The sequence below is a fragment of the Lagopus leucura genome, unplaced genomic scaffold, assembly GCF_019238085.1.
Source record: "Lagopus leucura isolate 7727_CA_CO unplaced genomic scaffold, USGS_WTPT01 203-4_obj-0_obj, whole genome shotgun sequence".
Taxonomy (NCBI): domain Eukaryota; kingdom Metazoa; phylum Chordata; class Aves; order Galliformes; family Phasianidae; genus Lagopus; species Lagopus leucura.
The window spans coordinates 6,147-25,758 of record NW_024964909.1 but is presented as its reverse complement, the minus strand read 5'-3'; the positions used below and the strand labels follow the sequence as shown (position 1 = coordinate 25,758).

Genomic DNA, 19,612 nt, shown 5'->3' with positions numbered 1-19,612 from the left:
ATGTCCCCAACCCAATCCAAGACAATGCCTCCAATTTAACAGTGCCCCCAACCCAATGTCCTCAACCCAACACCATGCCCCCAACCCAACACGATGTCCCCAGCTGAACCCAGAACAATGTCTCCAACCCAATACCACGTCTCCCCAGCTCATCCCAACCCAATGTCCCCAACCCAACAGTGGCATGTCCCCAAATAACCCGGAACAATGTCCCCAGTCAAACACAATGTCCCCCCAACCCCACACCATGTCCCCAATGCAGCGCCGTGACCCAACTCGATGCGTTCTCCCCAACCCAACACGATGTCTCCAAACCAACAAAATGTCCCCAGCTGATTCCAGAAGAATGTCCCCAGCCCAGAGCTACGCCCCCAATCCAATACCATGTCCCCAGTCCAACACGATGCCCCCAACTCAATATCTCCAACCTAACACAACGTCCCCAATCCAACATCCCCAACCCAACATGACGCCCTCAACCCTACGGTGCCACATCCCAACCCAATGTGATGTCCCTGATCAAACCCAGAACAATGTCCCCAATAAAGCACAATGTCCCCAACCCAGCACCTCCTCCCCAGTCCAACCCAGTGCAATTTCCCCAGCCCAACCTAGCACCATGTCACCAATCCAACTCAACACGGCGTTCCCAACAAAGCGCCATGACCCCAACCCGACGCGATGCCCCCAGCTGAACCTAGAACAATGACCTCAATCCAGTGCCATGTCCCCAGCACAACTCTATGCTCCCAACCCAATTTGACAGCTCCAGCCCAACATGATGCTCCCAGCAGAACCCAGATCAACGTCCCCAACACAGCATCATGTCCCCAACACAGCATAACACCCCCAGCCCAGTGCAATGCCTCCAACCCAACGTCCCCAGCTGAACCTACAACAATGTCCTCAACCTAAGGCTTTGTCCCCAGTGCAATCAAATGCCCCCGATGCCCCCATCCCAATGTATGCCCCCAGCCCCAGCAATGCCCCTGGGGGTCTGCTGCCCCCATGTTGGCCCCCAGTACCCTGTGTCTTACCTGGGAGGCAGGCGCCGTGCTGGGTGCAGGGCGCAGGCTATCGGAATAGGCGGGTGAAGTCCCGCAGAGCCCAGCAGACCTGCTTACATTCCTCCGCGCTGCAAAGGGAGGAGCATTAGGGGAGTGGGAGAGATGCACAGAGGGATGGAGACAGAGGGGTCGGAGAGATGTACCGAGTGGTTTGGGACAGATGGACCTGCTGGGGACAGACAGACCCCATGGGGATGCACAGTTCAGTTAGGGATGGATGGACCCCTCAAGGACACACTGATCTGTCCTCACTGGGGACAGATGGACAGAGCTGCTAGGGACACACGGTCCCTCTGAGGACAGACAAATCTATTGGGGACATACAGATACACTGGGGACAGATGGAACCACTCAGACAGACAGATGGGCTCACTGGGAATGCGTGGACTCACTGGGGACACACAGAGCACCTGGGAACACAGGGACGGCTTTGGCACAGAGATGCCCACATGGTGCCAGAGAGCAAAAACCCCATTTGGGGATCAGTAGGAGCCTGGGTTGGGCATATATCTACGTACAGGATGGGACCAAAACTCCTATTGGGGGACCACAGGCAGGGACACACCAGGGGCTGGGGTCCCATGAGATATCGGGGTGTGGGCTCTGATCCCAAACTGAGATCTGCAATTCCATCAGACACTGGGATCCAGGCTCTGATCCCAAATTGAGGTCTGGGGCCGCATCAGATACTGGAGTCCAGACTCTGGTAACTAATTGAGGCTGGGGCTTCCAGCACTAACTGGGGCCTTTGGGCTCTCACCTCGTCACCTGCTTGTGGAAATCCGTCAGCTGCTTGTGCGTCACCTGGATGGCCCCCCCTGTCGTCTCCTTTGGCAGCGCCTTCAGGGAGTTTTCCAGCCACCGACAGAAGGTCTGCGGGGAGGGGAGAGGGTGAGGGGTGGCTACTGTGCTCCCCCCTGGGTCATTCTGTGTGATGGGGGGACATGGGGACATTGCAGGGACATGGATGACACGGTGATGTAGGGATATGGGGCCCCAGGGACATAGGGACACAGGAACGTGGGGACACAAGGAAGCAGGGACACAGAGATGTGAGGGATGTTGGGGACGTTAAGGACATGGAGGATATAGAGACATAGGGATGTGGTGACACAGGGACGTGGAGATGGAGGGTTGTGGGGACACAGGTCCATTGAGGACTTGGGAACACAGGGATATAGGGAACATAGGGGATCTGGAGAGGACACGAGGATGTGGGGACACTGATTCAGGGACATGGAGGATACAGAGACATAGGGATGTGGTGACACAGGGACGTGGAGATGGGGGGATGCGGGGACACTAAGCTGCAGGGCAATGGGGGACATGAGGATGCAGAGATGTGGGCCACAATGGGATAAAGCAGCGTGGAGAAGTGGGGATGCTGGGGATACGAGGACAGGGACACGGGGCTGTGGAGACAGAGGGGATGGAGGGCTTAGGGGGCTGTGGGGACACAGGGGACAGAGGGGACATGGTGACGGGCGCTCACCGCGCGGTCGCTCTGCATGATCTCCCAGAGCACCTCGGCCACGTCGGGCAGTGTGTAGGGTGGCAGGCAGAAGCAGCAGGTGTGCAGGAGCTGCGAGACGAGCTGCTGCCCCAACTGCCGCAGCACCTGCGCGATCAGCTCCGTGCGCAGCTCAAAGTCCTCCTCGTGCTGCGGGGGGGTTGGGGTTCAGCTTCACCCTAAAGCGCTCACTCGAACTCTACGATCCTAAACCTGGCCCTAAAATCCTGAGCCTAAAGCTCTGATCTTAACCCTAACCCTAAAACCCTAAACCCAAAACAGTAACCTTAAAACCCTAACTCTAAAACCACAATCCTAACCTTAACCCTAAAACCCTAACACCCTCAGCCTAAGACCCTAAGCTTAACCCTAATCCTAACCATAAACCTAAAACCCTGACCCCAAGACCTTTATCTTCACCTTAACCCTAAAACCCAAACCCTGAGCCTGAAACAATAAGCCCAGCCCCACAACTCTAACCCTAAAACTGTGACCCCAAACCTCCACCCCCAACCCTACATTTCTAGCCCTAAATCTCCGACTCCACACCATCTCTGACCCCAACCCACCATTATCCCCACATCACACCAACCCCAAATCTCCAACCTTAACCCCAACATTCGAACCCCAACCTGCATCCTTTTTCAACCCCAACCTCTTCTCTGACCCCAATACTACACCCAACCCAGTCCCAACCCCAACCCTACAACCCCACCAAACCTAACTCTATATCCTCTCCCAACCCAATATCCTCTCCCTATCCCACATCCTTTTTCAACCCCATGTCTTTTCCCAATCCCACAACTCCATCCCACATCCTCTTCCAATCCAACCCTATCTTCTCTCCCAACCCAACCCCCCTCCTCTTCTAATCCAACCCTATCTTCTCTTCCAATTCAACTCCACATGCCCTCTCAACCTTATGTCCTCTCCCAACCCAACAGCCCCTCTCAACCCTACATCCTCTCTCAACCCAACCCTACATCCTCTTCCAATCCCACATTCTCTCACAATCCAACCCTACCTTCTCTTCCAACTCAACTCCATGTCCTCACCCAACCCCACACTGTCTTCCAACCCTACATCCTCTCCCAACCCAACCCCACATCCCCTCTCAACCCTACATCCCCTCTCAACCCTACATCCTCTCCCAACCCAACCCCCCATCCTCACCCAACGCCACATCCTCCCCCATGTCCTCCTTCAGCCCCAACCCCCCTCTCCGACCCCGAATCTTGTCACCCTGTCCCCTTTCCCCCTCTCCCACCCCACTCACGTCATTGGCCACCCCGGTGTGCACGAGGTCACGCAGGAACTTCATGACACTGCAGTTGGCATCGCGGTGGTCCAGCGTGGTGGCGGCGATGGCCCATTGCAGGATGGGGATCATCACCTGGCTGCGCAGCAGCGTCACCGGGCTGCGCTGGATGAACCTGGGGATAGGGACAGTGCCAAGGGGGCGGGGGGATGGGGAGTGGGGAGTATGGGGAGAGGAGAGCGTGGGGATATGACAAGGGGATGGAGTGTGGGGACGGAGGGAGCGTGGGGACAGAGGGATATGATGTGGGGAGAGTGGGACAGGGGGATATGGGTACAAGGGGATGGGGGGATATGATTTGGGGGCAGGGGGGTGAAGATGGGGGGATATGGGTACATAGGAACAGGGGACAATGGGTTCTGGGGAGAGGGATAGGGAGATATAATGTGACATGGGGACAGGGGGATGTGATGACAGCGTGTTATGGGGATGTCACATGGGGACAGGGGGACATCGGGATGTGGGAAATGGGGGACATGGGGATGCAGGGACACGGGGACAGAGAGGATCTGGGGACATGGGCATGCAGGAAGAGTTAGACACAGGGGCACAGAGGACTTGGGAATAAGAAAATGCAGGGACAGAGGGACACGAAGGACTTGGAGACATGCAGATGCAGAAATGTAGATCACACAGGGATGCAGGAACACGGAGATATGGAAACACGGGGATGTGTGGATTCAGAGTCATGGGGACATGTGTGTATGGGGATGCAGAGATATGGGGACAAAGGTACCTGGCTGCGAGGCGGAAAAGGTCATCCACGGTGTCGGGATGGTTCTGGAGGCCACTGGGCTGCTCGAGGAGCTGGAAGGTGGGGATGCAGAGAGCCTGGGGGGACACCAGTCATTAAGACTCCTTAGCAATTAATTGGGCATCCTTGGTAATTAGGAGTATGGGTCACTTGTATCACTTGGTAACCTCAGCCCAAAGCTGCTCTCCCATCTCCCCCAGACATGGGTTCATAGGTTTGGGGTTGGGATTGTAGGACTGGGGCTGGGATGGGGTTTTGGAATTGAAGGATTGGGGCAGGGATGGTAGGACTGGGGATGGGTTGGGGTTCTGGAACTGCAGGATTGGAGTTGGAATTGTAGGACCAGGGCAAGGATTGGGGTTCTGGCATTATAGGATTGGGGCAGGGATTGGGGTTCAGGAATTGCAGGAAGGGGCTGGGATGAGCCCCACCTGCAGCATGTCGAGCAGCCCCTGCCGACAGCCCTCCTCCATCCCATACTCATCCACCAGGATGCTGCCCAGGTACAGGAAGCACGAGTGCTGGTGCGCCCGGTACACGCTCACCATCTGTAGGGCACACACCACTGCAGCTCCTTCCCAATCCCAGCTGGTCTCCCCCAGCCTTTCCCAATCCCAGCTGAAGCTCCATACATCCTTTTCCCACACCCCTTTCCCGTTCCACCTGTGCAGTTTTATTCCTTTCCCACTCCAGCTGAAACTCCACACATCCCATTCCAACCGCAGAAAGTTCCCTGCGTCCCTTCCCAATCCCAGCTTCAGATTCCCACATCCCTCCCTAATCCCAGATGCAGTTCCATCCATCTCATCCCAATCCCATTAAGTTTCCCTCCCATCCCTCCCCAATCCTAAATCCCAGTTCCCCCTATTCCCCCCCAGTCCCACTGTTTTCCCTCATTCCAACCCATTCCCACTCAACCCTCCCCAGTCCCATCTGGTTTCGCTATCCCTTCCCAATTCCAATCCCATTCCTTCACAACCCTCCCCAATCCCATCTGGCTTCCCCTATCCCAATCCCAATCCCATTCCTTCGCACCCCTCCCCAATCCCACTTGGTTTCTCCCCTCCCTCCCCAGTCCCGATCCCAAGTTCCCTACCCCTCCCTTCCCAATCCCAATCTCGTTGGCTTCCCTCCTCCCTCCCCAATCCCAATCCCCACTCATCCCTCCGCAATCCCAATCCCATTGGTTTCAACCCCTCCCTCCCCAGCCCCAGCTGCAGCTCCGTACACCCCCTGCTCCCCCCACAAACCTGTGTGACCAGGGGCTGCAGCAGTGCAGCAGAGCCCTTCCCCACGCAGCGCACGGCGAAGCGCAGGCAGCGGCAGCAGCGCTCCACGATGCGGTTATCGGCGCTGTGCTTGTTCAGGGTCTCAGAAAGCACGGGCCAGATCTGGGGGCAGAAAGTCGAGGTGACCCCCAGCACCCCACATCACTGCAGGGGGTGCTGCTGCCAGGTCCTGTCCCACGCTCACCTCCTGGATGACTTTTTGGCACGGGTGGATCTGCCCGTTCTCCACAATGGGGTTGGTGTGCCTGCCGGGAGCAGAGTGGGGTAAGTGCCTCCAATAGGACACAAATGAGACAGAATGAGGGCACAACAGCACGACCGGGACAGGATGGGGACAAGACAGGGACAGAATGGTGACAGGATGAGGACAGGATAGGGACAACACGGGGATGTGACTGGGATGGAATGGGGACACAACCAGGACAGTATAGAGACAGTATGCAGACACAACTGGGACAGTATAGGGACTTTGCTGGAACAGGATGGGGATGAGAAAGGGACAGGACAGGACACAGCATGAGGACAGGATAGGAGAGTGGAGGGACGTGATCAGGATGGAATAGGGATAAGACAGGGACACAGCCAGGACAGAATGGGGACAAGACTGGGTCATGAATAAGAAAGGACGGGGACACAATCAGTATAGGATGGGGACAGGACTAAGACATGACTGGGACACATCCAAGACATGACTGGGATATGATGGAAACACAACCAGGATGGAATGGGGACATGACCAGGACATGATGGGGACACAAGTGGGACACGACAGGAGTAGGATGGTGGCACAACATGGATAAGAACACCTCAGACCTGAAGATGACAGCAAGGCGGTCCAGGGGCACAGTGGGGTCGGAGGAGAGCCCGTTGCTTGGCTCCTGTGAGAGCAGCTGCAGAAAAGGGACATGGGGGGGGGGAAGGGGATCAGTGGCACTGTCCCCAGTGGCAGCAGCACACAGGGGGATGGTGACAGAACGTCACTGCCATCTGGGGACTGGTGCCCTGTGGCTGTACCTTCTTCAGGGCGAGCACTTGCACGGCGCACAGCTCGCTCAGGCACTCAGCGATCTTCTCCAGGGGCAGCCTGGCGAGGACCAACGCCGTCCCTGCAAGACAAAGGCATGGGTCCGACCCTAAAACAGCCTCGTGAGGAAGGGGACCATGTTTTGGGGTGGGGGGCAGCAAAGCCAATGCTGTTTGTATTGCTACAAGAGCGGAAAAACACTGTTTTGCCTCTTTAGCCACACACTCCTCCCATGCAGCTCCCTCTGCACAAGCCCCATGGCTGCCCTGTTACTAAGATTGTTCCTACAAAGCAAGATGGACCCAAAGGCATCAGGGACCCCAATGCAGTGAGAAGCAGCTGACGCCATCAGGTACATCAATACAGCAGGAAGATCCCAAACCCGCTGCAGATCCCAACAGAGTGAGAAGCACCAGAGCCCACAGGGGATCCCAACACAACAAGAAGGAAACAGATCTTCTGTCCCAGAACTGCTTGGGGTGGAATGGACCTTCAAATCTACAACAGTTTGGGGTGGAAGAGACCTTCAATCCCAAAACTGTTTGGGGTGGAAGGGACCTCCAGTCCCACAAATGTTCAAGGTGGGACTCTACAGACCATATAGTCCCAAACCCTGCCATGGACAGGGACACCTCCTACAGCCCACAGTACCATGGGATCATATGGGTTGGAAGAGACCTTGAAGGGCATCATATCTCACCACTCTCCTGGCACTGCCCAGCCAACTGCTGGGCCATGTCCCCACACACCATGTCCACGAGTCCCTTCAGTTCCCTCCAGGGCTGGGGACTCAGCTCCTGCCCTGGGTTGCCATCCCAGTGCTTCACAACCCTCCCGGAGTGGGAATTTTTCCTTACCCTCAACCTACCCTTCCTCTGGCACAACCTGAGGCCATTTCCTCATGTCCTGTCCCTCACAGCTTGGGAGAAGAAAGATGCAACCAACTGGATGCAGCCCCATCAGCCACCAGCCAACACAGCCTCATTGCTCAGCTGGACACAGACCCACTGACCACCACCCAACATGGCCCCACTGACCAACAAGGCACAGCTCCATTGACCATCACCCAACGTGGCCTCGTTGACAACTGGAACAGGCTGCCCAGAGAGGTTGTGGATGCCCCGTCCTTGGAGGTGTTCAAGGCCAGGTTGGATGGGGCCCTGGGCAGCCTGGTTTAGCATTAAACGTGGAGGTTGGTGGCCCTGCATGTGGCAGGGGGTTGGAGATTCATTGATCCTTGAGGTCCCTTCCAACCCTGGCCATTCTGTAATTCTGTGATTCTGTGACAAACTGGATGTGTCCCTGCTGACCACCATCCAACATGGTCCTGCTGACCAACTGCACATAGTCTCACTGACCACCATGCAACATTTCTCCATTGACCAACTGGATGTGGCCCCATTGACCACCATTCAACACAGCCCCATTGACCAACTGGACACAGCCCCATTGACTACCATCCAACACAGCCCCATTGACCAACTGGACACAGCCCCATTGACCACCATCCAACACAGCCCTGTTGACCAACTGGACACGGCCCCATTGACCACCATCCAACACGGCCCTATTGACCAACAAGACACAGCCCCACTGACCACCATCCAAGATGGCCCCATTGACCAACAAGACACAGCCCCACTGACCACCATCCAACACAGGCCCTGTTGACCACCTGGACACAGCCCCATTGAACACCATCCAACACGGCCCTATTGACCAACTGCACACAGCCCCATTGACCACCATCCAACACGGCCCTATTGACCAACTGCACACAGCCCCATTGAACACCATCCAACACGGCCCTATTGACCAACTGCACACAGCCCCATTGACCACCATCCAACACGGCCCTATTGACCAACTGAACACTGCCCCATTGACCACCATCCAACACGGCCTTATTGACCAACTGGACACAGCCCCATTGACCACCATTCAACACAGCCCCATTGACCAACTGGACACAGCCCCATTGACCACCATCCAACACAGCCCTGTTGACCAACTGAATGTTGCCCCATTGACCACCATCCGACACGGCTCTATTGACCAACTGGACACAGAGCCTGACTCGGCCCAGTCAAGGCCCCCTCCTGCCTCACTCACCCTTGAGGAGCCCAACTGCAGCCTCCGGGGACAACGTGAAGGAGTCGAGGGAGCGGGCGATCTCCAGCAGCCCGGTGAAGTGCTGTGCCATGTGGTCGCGGCACACCGAGCAGATGTTGTGGATGGCCTTGGCTGCGGCCGAAGCCAACCGCCGGTCACACAGCCCCTTCATCAGGTAGCCCAGCACAGGGTCTGCGAAAGGGGAAAACCCACGGGGTGAGTGCAGGGAGTGGGGCAGGGAGCAAGGAAGGGGGTTGCTGGGAGGGACTGACCCAGGAACTGTGGGTTCCTGTCCACCACTTCGCTCATCTCGCCCACCAGCTCGATGCTGGTGTAGCGCACGGCCGTGTGCACTGTCTCAGGGAGACGCACCACTCCCTCCAGAACCTCCACCAGCGTCGGGTTGTTCTCCCTGCAGGATGAGGTGGGTGGATTAGGATGAGGCAGAAGGTTTAGGACCAGGCAGAGGGATTAGCACGGTTCTGACACCCTGACTCCACAAAGATCCCCCTGCACATGGCAGCCAGTGTTGGCATCAAAACGTGGAGCGTCCCGAGTGGGAACAGAATCACACAGCAACCTAGGTTGGAAGTCACAGAACGTCCCAGTTTGGGAAGGGAATCCCAATTTTGCGAAGGGAATCAGAGCATCTCGGGTTGGGAATGGAGTCACAGAACATCTCCAGTTTGGGAATAGCACAATAATATATCCTGGACTGGGGACAGAATCACAGAATATCCCAAGAATGGAATCACAGAGCACCTTGAGTCAGAAATGAAATCCAATCTATATATCTATATATCTATATATCTATATATCTATATATCTGGGAGTCACAGAATGCTCTTCAGTTCGGAAACGGAATTACAAAGCACTCCCCAGTTTGGAAATGGAATCACAGAACGTTTCCAGTTTCAAAAACAAGATCACAAAGGATCCCCAGTTTGGAAATAGCACCCATGAACTCCACAAAGACCTCCAGCACCACTCACTGGTCAACGCTCTTGGCGATGGAGGCCATGATGAAGAGGACAGCCTCCGTCACCTCCCAGGGTGGATTGCCATCTTTCAGTGTTGCATAGAGCTGCAAGAAGGGAGAGAACAAACCAATAAAATAATCCCCAAAACCACCAATCTCACTGAGCCCACTGTTTTGGGACCCTGTATCTGCATGTTTAAGGGCACAGGGAGGTAATGCAGACCCACCTGTGCGAAGCACTCCACGGAGCCCACCAGGAAGATGAGGTCCTTGACCAGGTCTGAGACACGCATCCGGAACTCGCCGAAGTCATCTGTCTCCTCTGGGACGCCCTCCTGGGATAAAGGGGATGAGGAGAACAAAATGGGAGGAGGGAGAAGGGTGGGAAGGGAGGAGGAGCCCCCAGCCTCCAACAAGGCAGCACATCCCAGCAGAAATATCTCTGGGAGGACACAGCGGAGTGTGTCTCAATGTGGGAAATACTGCAGGGAAGTGGGACGGGGACCAGAGGAAACACAGCAAGAGGGAGACAGAAAATGCCACAAAAAAATGAGGCCTTACATGGTCTGAGTCGAGCTGGCAGTGCCGGGCCAGGGCGTGCAGCAGGCGTTGGATGTAGGCTTTGAAGATGCTATGGATGACGGCATCCTCCGTCTTGTACAGGTGCTCCCCCAGGCGGTACCAGAAGTTAAAGGAGATTTCGACCACCTGGATGGGAAGGGAGGAGAGAAATTCAGGGTTTGTTATCAACACTGCCTGCAGGGCTTCCCATAGAGGGTCTCTGAGGGTTTATGGGATTGTGGATTTCCATTGGCACCGCTGCCTCTTGCACCCACGGCAAAACACTGAGCGGCTCCTGCAGCTTCATCAACCTCCTTGTCAATTAAAAAAGGGTTTTAAACCCAGAGGTCATCTAAAATTTGTCCCCTACAAGAAGGATGGGATGAGATAGGATGAAGGAGTTATCTGCCTTAGAAGAAAGTTAAGATGGAAAGAGTAACCTGCCCTACAAGAAGGATGGGATGGGGATGGGATGGGATGGGATGGGGATGGGGATGGGGATGGGGATGGGGATGGGGATGGGGATGGGAGTGACCTACACTACAAGAAGGACAGGATGAGATAGAAGAAGTGACCTGCCCTGTAAGAAGGATGGGATGAGCTGAATGATCTGCCCCAAAAGGAAGGCCAGGATGAATCTGCTCTCTAAGAGAGGACAGAAGAAGTTGGGTCTCATCATCTTGGAGAAGACGAGGCTCAGCGAGACCTCATCGCAGCACCCCAAGGATTTAAAGGCTGGCCATGAGGAGGATGGAGCTCTCTTCACAAGGACAACCAATGGAGAAGATGAGGGACAAGGAGGAGCCAACCCCGTGCACACCTCGTACTGCGGGTGCCCTGCACAGATCAGCAGCAGCTCCAGCGTCCGCAGGTCGCCCAGCCCCTGGCCCGGCGTGCAGACAATCTTGTCCAGGAAGGTCTCGCAGAGCTCGGTGAACACGCGGCAGTAGTTGAGCACCCTGGGGAGAGAAAGCAAGGTGTGGGTCAGGGGGGATTGTCCATGGGGAGCATGGAGTGGGCAGTGAGGGCAATGTGTCCCAGAACCCATTTCAGACCACAGGATGCCACCAATGGTTTGAGTGTCCCATCGACACAACCAACCTAAAGTGCTCCAGGAAGGAGCAACGGTCCCAAATTAACCCCAAATCCCCCATGAGCCCAAAGACAAATTAACCCAGAGTGCTCCAGGAAGGAACAATCATCCCAAACAAACACAATTACCCTCAACAAATCAGCCCAAGAAAGGAGTGACGAACCTGAGGAGAAACACACAACTAATCTATAAACCAACCCAATATGGTCCTGGAAGGAGCAATAATCCCCAAAAACAAGAAAGGTAAATGCATAATTCCTGACATTCTGGAATGGAAGATTTTTTCCACCTCAAACCCTTCTGAGATTGAAGGCCCCTTCTGCCCCAAACCAGTCTATGAAGGAGATTTTGGGTTTGTGACCTGGCTCTGCCCCTGTTCCTGCTGAGCTGCTTCAAGCCTTCAAGCTCAAAACGTGGGGAGATGTTTGGAAACCATAGAACCATGGGAAGAAAAGAAAGGTGACAAAAAGGATTAGGGAAAAAAAAAAAAAGGGTTGGGATCTTCTTGTTGAGTTGGAATCCCCAGTGGTTTTGGGATCTTCTTGGATTGGGATCCCCTGAGGGGCTCGGGGGCTTCTTGCTATGATCCTCAAAGGGCTTGGGATCTTCTTGTTGTGTTGGGATCCCCCGTGGCCTTGGGATCCCCAGCAGCTTCAAGTGTTTCTTGTTGCACTGAGACTCCCCATGGGTTTGGGATCTTCCTGTTGTGCTGGGATCCCAACGGGTTTGGGACCCCCAACAGCTTCGAGTGCTTCTTGCTGAATTTGGATCCCCCACGAGTTTGGGATCTTCTTGTGTTGGGATCTCCAGCATTTTCCAGATCCTGTTTTGGGATCCTCAGTGGGTTTGAAATCTCCAACAGTTTTGGGATCATCTTGTTGTGTTGGGATCCCCAACGGGTTTGAGATCTTCAATGGTTTCAGGATCTTCTTGTTGCGTTGGGATTCCCAGTGGGTTTGGGATTCCCTTGTTATGTTGGGACACCCAGTGGGTTTGAGATCCCTAACAGCTACAGGTGCCTTTTGCTTTGGAGAAACATCTTAAAACACGGGGCAACTCAGCTGCTTGGAACTCAGAACAGAGGGAGGAGGATTTTTTGGAATCACAGAACCATGGACAGAACACAAAGCTGAGAAAGGAGGGGAAAAAAAAACCCAGATGCAGCAAATCCTCAAAAATAACAGCATCAGAGAGCACAGCTGCCAACTCCTGCTGCTCCAGCCACCGTCACTCACTTGTCCAGGTCCTCTCGTGCCACGGCCATGTGGTAGGCACTCTCGAGGGTAAGGACCCCCTGGAAGAGCTGCAGGGCCAGAGGCAAGTTGGTCTCCACATTCTCAATGGCGTAAAGCGCCGAGCAGACGCAGTCTGAGGCGGCCTCGTGCAGGTTGGAGGAAGTCTTGTCTTGTTGCTGCAAGGAGGAGGAAGAGGGAAAAAGTGAGGACAGTTTTGGGGGAATCAGACAGATGTGTAATTGTGTTGGCCCACGGGGCAGCCCAGGGCACTGCAGGATATGCATTTCTGCAGCACATGTGCTGTCTGCTCCTTCTCCCGCTGAAAGGAGCGCTCGTTTGCATTTGGCATTTGTTTAATTTGCACCATGGAACAGAATGCAAATGAGCTTCCTGTTAACGAGGGGAGGAAGTGATACAGCACGGGGCTGCAGCTCCAGAAAACGTCAGAATCCCTTTGCTGCTGGTGCTCTGCCACGTGCATAAAGGCACAGAAACTCCTTTGGAATTAAGCAGTAAAAGCGTCAGCAAGGGAATTACATTTTCTGCTGGAGACCTGCAGGATTTTCAAGCATTGATTTCAGTGCTAAGCAAATGCAATTTGTTCAAAGAAGAATACAGACCGAAAAAAAAAAGCATTTTTCTCCTTCCCAAGAATACAGACAACTCCTAAAGCCAAAAACAACCTCGAAACTTCAATTCACGACGATGGCAAACTGATGACCAAAGTGCAAACTTGGCCATGGTGGTGACCCCCAGTCAGGTTCCAAACGGCAGCCCTCAGCCAAGCCAACCCCAAAAATTGGGAGCCCAGAGCATTCCCACCCAACACAGGGGATGGAGCTGTAGGCAGAGAAGCAGCACCAGATGGATTTAAGAGCACCACAGCAGCAGGGATACTCACCAGCACCTCGAAAAGGAGCGACAGCAACTTGCTGTTGGCCATGAAGGTGCTGTCCAGGACCCCCAGGTTGAACCAACTCCCCAGGCACCGGAAGATTTTGATGAGCATCTTCTCATCGTTGCCTGCTTTCTCCACACACGTCATCTACAGCAAAAGGAAAAGCATTTACAGCACACACGTGATTTGGAAAAATGAGGTTGGGAAAGACATCCATCCTGGAGACTCTGCAGGGTGACCTCCACATCCCCCAAGGGATGCAGGGTTTGGGTTTTGGGTGGTGCCGTGCAGAGCCAGGAGTTGGACTCAATGATGCTCACAGGTCCCTTCCAACTTGGGGTATTCTATGGTTTGATGATTCTAGGATCCTACAGCACCCAAAAGTCCAGGCTGGGCTTCCAGAGATCCTCACTGGGTTCATAAATTCCAGAGGCAGATTTTGCACTTCTGTCCAGCCCATCGCTGGACCCACAGCCATGAAATTAAGGACATTTATCTCTACTCAAACACTGAAAGCCAGAAGACAAATTGGTGAATGGTTTGGAACCTCCAATCCTGCAATGGTTTGAAGGGGTAACAGGACCTTCCATCCCAGACTGATTTGGTGTGGAAGGGACCTCCAACCCCACAATGGTTTGGGATGAAGGGGACCTTCCATCCCAGACTGGTTTGGTGTGGAAGGGACCTCCAACCCCACAATGGTTTGGGATGAAGGGGACCTTCCATCCCAGACTGGTTTGATGTGGAAGGGATCTCCAATCCCACAATGTTTTGGGGTGAAAGGGACCTTCCATCCTGGAATGGTTCGGTGTGGAAAGGATCTCCAATCCCAGAACTGTCTGGGGTGGAAGGGATCTCCAATCCCACAATGGTTTGGGGTGAAAGGGACCTTCCATCTCAGACTGGTTTGGTGTGGAAAGGACCTCCCATCTCACAATGGCTTGGGGTGAAGGGGACCTTCCATCCCAGACTGGTTTGGTGTGGAAGGGACCTCCAATCCCACAATGGCTTGGGGTGAAGGGGACTTTCCATCCCAGTCTGGTTTGGTGTGGAAGGGACCTCCAATCTCACAATGGCTTGGGGTGAAGGGGACCTTCCATCCCAGACTGGTTTGGTGTGGAAGGGATCTCCAATCCCAGAACTGTCTGGGGTGGAAGGGACCTCCAATCCCAGCAGGGTTTGGGGTGAAAGGGGGACCTTTGATCTCAGAACTGTTTGGTGTGGAAGGGAAACTGCATCAGGAGGAGATCCAATGGACACAGTGCTGCTGCACATGCCCTTACCAGCAGTGAGACAACAGTGCTGGAGTAGTAGGCCAAGTCCTCGATGATCTCGGTGCGGCGGTTGGCCCCGATGCGCAGTGAGCGGCTGTGCACCTCCTCGGGCAGCACCGTGAGGATTTCCAGCAGGAAGGGCAGTGAGGTGACATCATTGCTGTATCTGGAAGCAAGCGGAGCACGGAGAGCACGTGGGCAGGGGGCAGAAAAGCAGACGTGGAAATCCTAAACGCTGTCACACACTGAGAGATGGATGGGAATTCCACCTCTATTCGGAGGCGATCTCAGAAGCTCCTCATTACTGACTGAGCCATGGAAACACCCCATCACTGCTGCCCCATTTTCTGCCACGTGTCTTTTCGGATGGCATGGATCTGCCCAGCAACAAACACAAACCATCACTTACTTTTCGACCAGCGTCTGCACGCAGCCCTTCCAAGAAGCCATCTGCAGGGCGAGGTCTGCTATTGCTAAAGCGAGCTGGGAAGGAGAGAAAACACAGCTTGGAGTGGAGGTGCAAAACCCTCAAAGGTCCCTCATTGTGGGGACAGCAATGTCCCCTCTGCTCCCCAGCCATCCCATCTCACCAAGCACCTCCACCCCAGTTCTGGAAGGGCATTCCTAGCCAGCTGGCAGGAGGAGCTCTGCAGGCTCCCTTCCTCCAGCTTGCTGTCTGTGTTCCAATAGTACTGGGGGAAAAATGAGCTCAGGTTTGGCATCCCAACTGCCCTGCTGTGTGGCTGATGCAGGCTCCGTGCCCTGTGCTTGGTGCTGGGTTATTTAAAGCCTTGGCTGGACCGCACAGCACCGCTGAGATTTGGGATAATGGGATGGGAAGGGTTTCCCAGAACACAACAGTGTCCACAGGGGATGCAGAAATCAAATCAACAGGGACAAAGCATCGATCAGTTTAAATACAGTTATCAAATGGAGACAGGGAATAGCATCCTGTGCTTGGCAGCATGGCACCAGTGTTCTCCGCCCTCCTTGCTCTACGATGGAGGAAAAGCAGCCAAGGAGACCTTTGAAAAGAGCTTTGGTGGAAAAAAAAATCAGCAGCACCTGCTCCAGGGGAAGCCCTAACCCCACTGGAAGCAGTCCCAGAGCCACCCCCTACCTGGGTGACGATGACCGGTGAGAGATCCTTCAAGTTCTGGATGTGGGACAGCAAAGAATCACGCAGGGACGCGTGCGAGTCGGTGGGCAGCTCGTAGAATGAGGTCTGGATCTTCATCTTCATCGTCTGTGCTGCAAAGTAGCACGACTCCACATCCTGCCTGATCTGCAGGAGCTGGTCTGAGATCTCCCAGGCGTGCACCTGTGGGTGAAGGGAGATTCCTAAAGATGCAAACACACTTCCTCGTCCCCTGCACCAACACTGTTAGCACTACAGTGAGCTCCTCATCACCAAAGATTGGGCTACTGAACGCTGGACCACGGGGCTGAGGCCGGTGGTGGCACCCAACTGGAATGCCAGTTTTCATTTCAGTGGAATCGCTTTAAAAGTAACACTTTGTTCCTCTGAAATCCACCTTTCTCTCCCTCAGCCCCAACAGCTCCCCAGGATCACATTTCCCATTGCTGCATGCACCAGACACAGTCCCAGAGGGTTTGGCTGATGGGAAGTGAGGCTGGAAAGCAGTGGATCCATCAAGGAACTGGGGAGCGGGTCAGGCTACGTGGGCCCTGCAGCCTCTCAGTGGTTTGGGGTGGAAGGGACCTTTGGCCCATTTTGTTCCAAACCCTCTCAATGCCAACCCTAACACACTAACTCTAATACTAAAATGCTAACCCTAATGCTGAACCTAAAATCCTAACGCTACACCTAAACCCCCTAACTGCATATTGAAAATCAACTGCATATTGAAAATCAAGGCTCACTCCTCCCCTTCCCCAGACTTGGCTCCATCACTGATCCACATCACCCCAGATCCACATCACCCCAGAGCCCGTGTGAGGATTTCTTTCACTTCCTGATCCCACCATGGGCTTCAAAAATGACTTTGAGCTGCAAAACCTGAACAGCAAGAGGAGCGTAACCCGGAACGCCAACTCCAGCGCTGAAGATGGGTGTAGAAGGGGATGAGAAGCACCACAGCAACGAAGATGGGAGCCCCAACAAAGAGCAAGGCCCTAACAAAGATCACCACCCGAACAAAGACTGCTGCCAAACAAAGACAGCTGCCAAAGACCACCATTCGAACGAGGACCAAGACCCTAACAAAAGACCACCACCCTAACAAAGGGGACTGCTGCTCTCAGGGCGTGCCCAACTTTCAGAGACGAATCCCAACAGCTGAGCTGAAAGTGCACCTTAGGGAGAACCCTAATGATCCTGTGATTTTGCATCCCTGTTTCAGGCAGGAGCTCAGCCCAGTGCTCCATCTGTGGTGGCACATCCACCTGCAGGGTTTCTCTGTGGGGATGATCGCTGTCACGGTGCCGAACACGGGGTCGGTTGCTCTGATGCAGCTGCTGTCTGGGGAGGTACCCAGATGTTATTTCCAGCATGCTTTGATTGACAGATCTGGGGTTCTTTAAGGTAAAATCAGAGGCACCCTGCTAACTCTCCGCTTCCACGCTATTCTCATTTCATTAATGTTAGGAATAGAACCAAGGAACACCGTATCAGAATGAGCCACCAACATGAGACCTGCCTGGCTCCCACCGGTCACTAAGCCAAAAATCCACCTCGAAGCACAACCACACTGCACCAAACCATTACTAAAAACCAACTGTGCTCGCTGCTCTACGCACAGCAGGGGCCACAAAACGCTCTCTTGGAGCTTATTTACGTCCATGAGGCAGGAGAACACTGAAGGCATTTGGGTTCTTATCTTCTCCCCAAAGCCCACAGCCCTACGTGCTCTGCAGGTCAACCTCTGCAGAGCTCCATTGCTGCCAATCTGGAGCATCAGAGAAGAATTAATGTGAGATGGTCCCTAACGGGATCCTGGTGCCAAGATCTTGCCACCAGTTCAGCCTGGCCTCAGCCACCTGACCCTGAGGAGATACCACGGCCGCTCCAGGAGCACCTGGGAGCACTGTGGACCTCCTGCAGCCACTGGGACGCTGCTAAAGGAAGCTCTGGGGAACACCAAATCCATACCAGAAGCATTAGGTATGTCATGGGGGGCACTGCAGATCTTCAGGGGGAATCGGGGCCATTCTAGGAGCACCAGGACACTCCAAGGGGGCTCCAGGACCATACTTGGAGCAGAGAGAGTGTCCTGGGGGATACTGGGAGTGTACAGAAGGGAATCAAGGACCTGTTGGGTGGTATCAGGGCCATTCCAGGAGCACCAGTGTTCTCCTGGGGGGCACTAAGATCGTATCAGGAACTCAGGGGACCTCCTAGGGTCACCACGACTTTCCTGGAGGACAGCACGGAAGCAGTAGGCACCACCAAGCCTGTACCAGGAGCACTGGGGATCTCCTAGTGGATACTGGGAAACTCTTGGAGGGCACCAGGACACTCCTCAGGGCATCAGAGCCACACCAAGAACTCCAGGGACCTCCTGGAGGGCATCGGGACCCCCTGGGGGGCACCAGAACTGTATCAGGAGCACCAGGAACCCTCTTAGGGGGAATGAAGGAAGTCCTGGGGGACACCGAGATGCCCCGAGGAGAATCAGAGCCATGCTAGGAGCACAGAGGATCTCCTGGGGGCACCGGGGACCTCTTAGGGGGGGTCCGGAACACTCCTGGGAGCACTGAGTCTCTCCTAGGCGGGTACCAGGACATTCCTGGGGGAGCACCGGAACCACCTCGGAGCCACTCCCCACCCCACCCCACCCCTCTCGCCTTCGAGAACCGCCGCCTCCCCAGCTCCAACTCCCCACCCCCCACCACGTGCTCCCTCCGCCCCCGCCCCGCCGCGGCCCGCACCGAGCGCTGCAGCTCGCCCAGCCAGCAGCTGGCCCGCTCCTTGCCGCTGGGGTCGGGGTCGTGGTAGAGGGCCTGCACGGCCTGGTACACCAGCTGCAGGCTGGGCTGGGCCCCGCCACCCTCCATGGCCGCGCCGCCGCGCTCAGCGCCGCCCTCCACCGCCCGCCGCCATCTTCGGGGCCTCCGCGCCGGTACCGGAGCACGGCGGTGCGACGCGGAATGCGGTCCCCCCGGAAACTCCGAAACGGGAAGTTCCGCCCCGCTCGGAAATGCGTTCCGCGCCTACTTCCGGTTCGGTAGTGCGACGCGAATAGCGCCCCCCTTTCCCCCGGAAACAACGTTCCGCCTCAGAGGTGCAATGCGATGAGCGGTCCCCACAGAAATGCTGAGCACAAAAGTTCCGCCCCGCGCCTTAACGGGGTTTCCCGGTTACTGGGACTCTCAAAGGGGATTCTCATTGGGGGGAGGGGGGCGGGGCGAAGCGCGGCGGGAGCGGAGACCGGAAGTGGAGGGGACCGGAAGTAGAGAGTAGAGCTGGCGGTCGGTTAAGCCGTGGGATTTCATTGTCTCATTGTGATCCCATTAACGCCACTGGGATCCCATTACG

General features: G+C 55.1%; 1 protein-coding gene across 1 annotated transcript; it reads right to left on the bottom strand.

Annotated features, from left to right (window-relative positions):
* Window positions 1–1,020: 1,020 nt before the first annotated feature.
* TNPO3 (transportin 3) lies at window positions 1,021–19,131 on the bottom strand. The gene is made up of 22 exons (XM_042892310.1): window positions 19,006–19,131; window positions 16,235–16,435; window positions 15,524–15,597; window positions 15,124–15,280; window positions 13,844–13,987; window positions 12,943–13,118; window positions 11,435–11,573; window positions 10,615–10,761; window positions 10,281–10,388; window positions 10,067–10,158; window positions 9,347–9,486; window positions 9,075–9,266; window positions 6,953–7,044; window positions 6,752–6,828; window positions 6,123–6,183; window positions 5,900–6,040; window positions 5,081–5,197; window positions 4,632–4,726; window positions 3,854–4,010; window positions 2,560–2,727; window positions 1,828–1,940; window positions 1,021–1,135 (listed from the first exon to the last, which is right to left on the bottom strand). Exons 1-22 carry the CDS (start codon window positions 19,129–19,131, stop codon window positions 1,075–1,077), a joined length of 2,778 nt encoding a protein of 925 aa, XP_042748244.1. The 3' UTR covers window positions 1,021–1,074.
* Between the last annotated feature and the right edge of the window lie 481 nt (window positions 19,132–19,612).

Bases quoted from the DNA above. Each gene is read 5' to 3' on its own strand.
- TNPO3 (XM_042892310.1), bottom strand. From the start codon at position 19,131: ATGGAGGGTGGCGGGGCCCAGCCCAGCCTGCAGCTGGTGTACCAGGCC. The intron at 13,988-15,123 runs GTAAGGGCATGT...CTTTTGCTGTAG, and splicing joins GCACTGTTGTCTCACTGCTG to ATGACGTGTGTGGAGAAAGC. The intron at 1,941-2,559 runs GTGAGCGCCCGT...CCCTCCCCGCAG, and splicing joins TCATGCAGAGCGACCGCGCG to ACCTTCTGTCGGTGGCTGGA.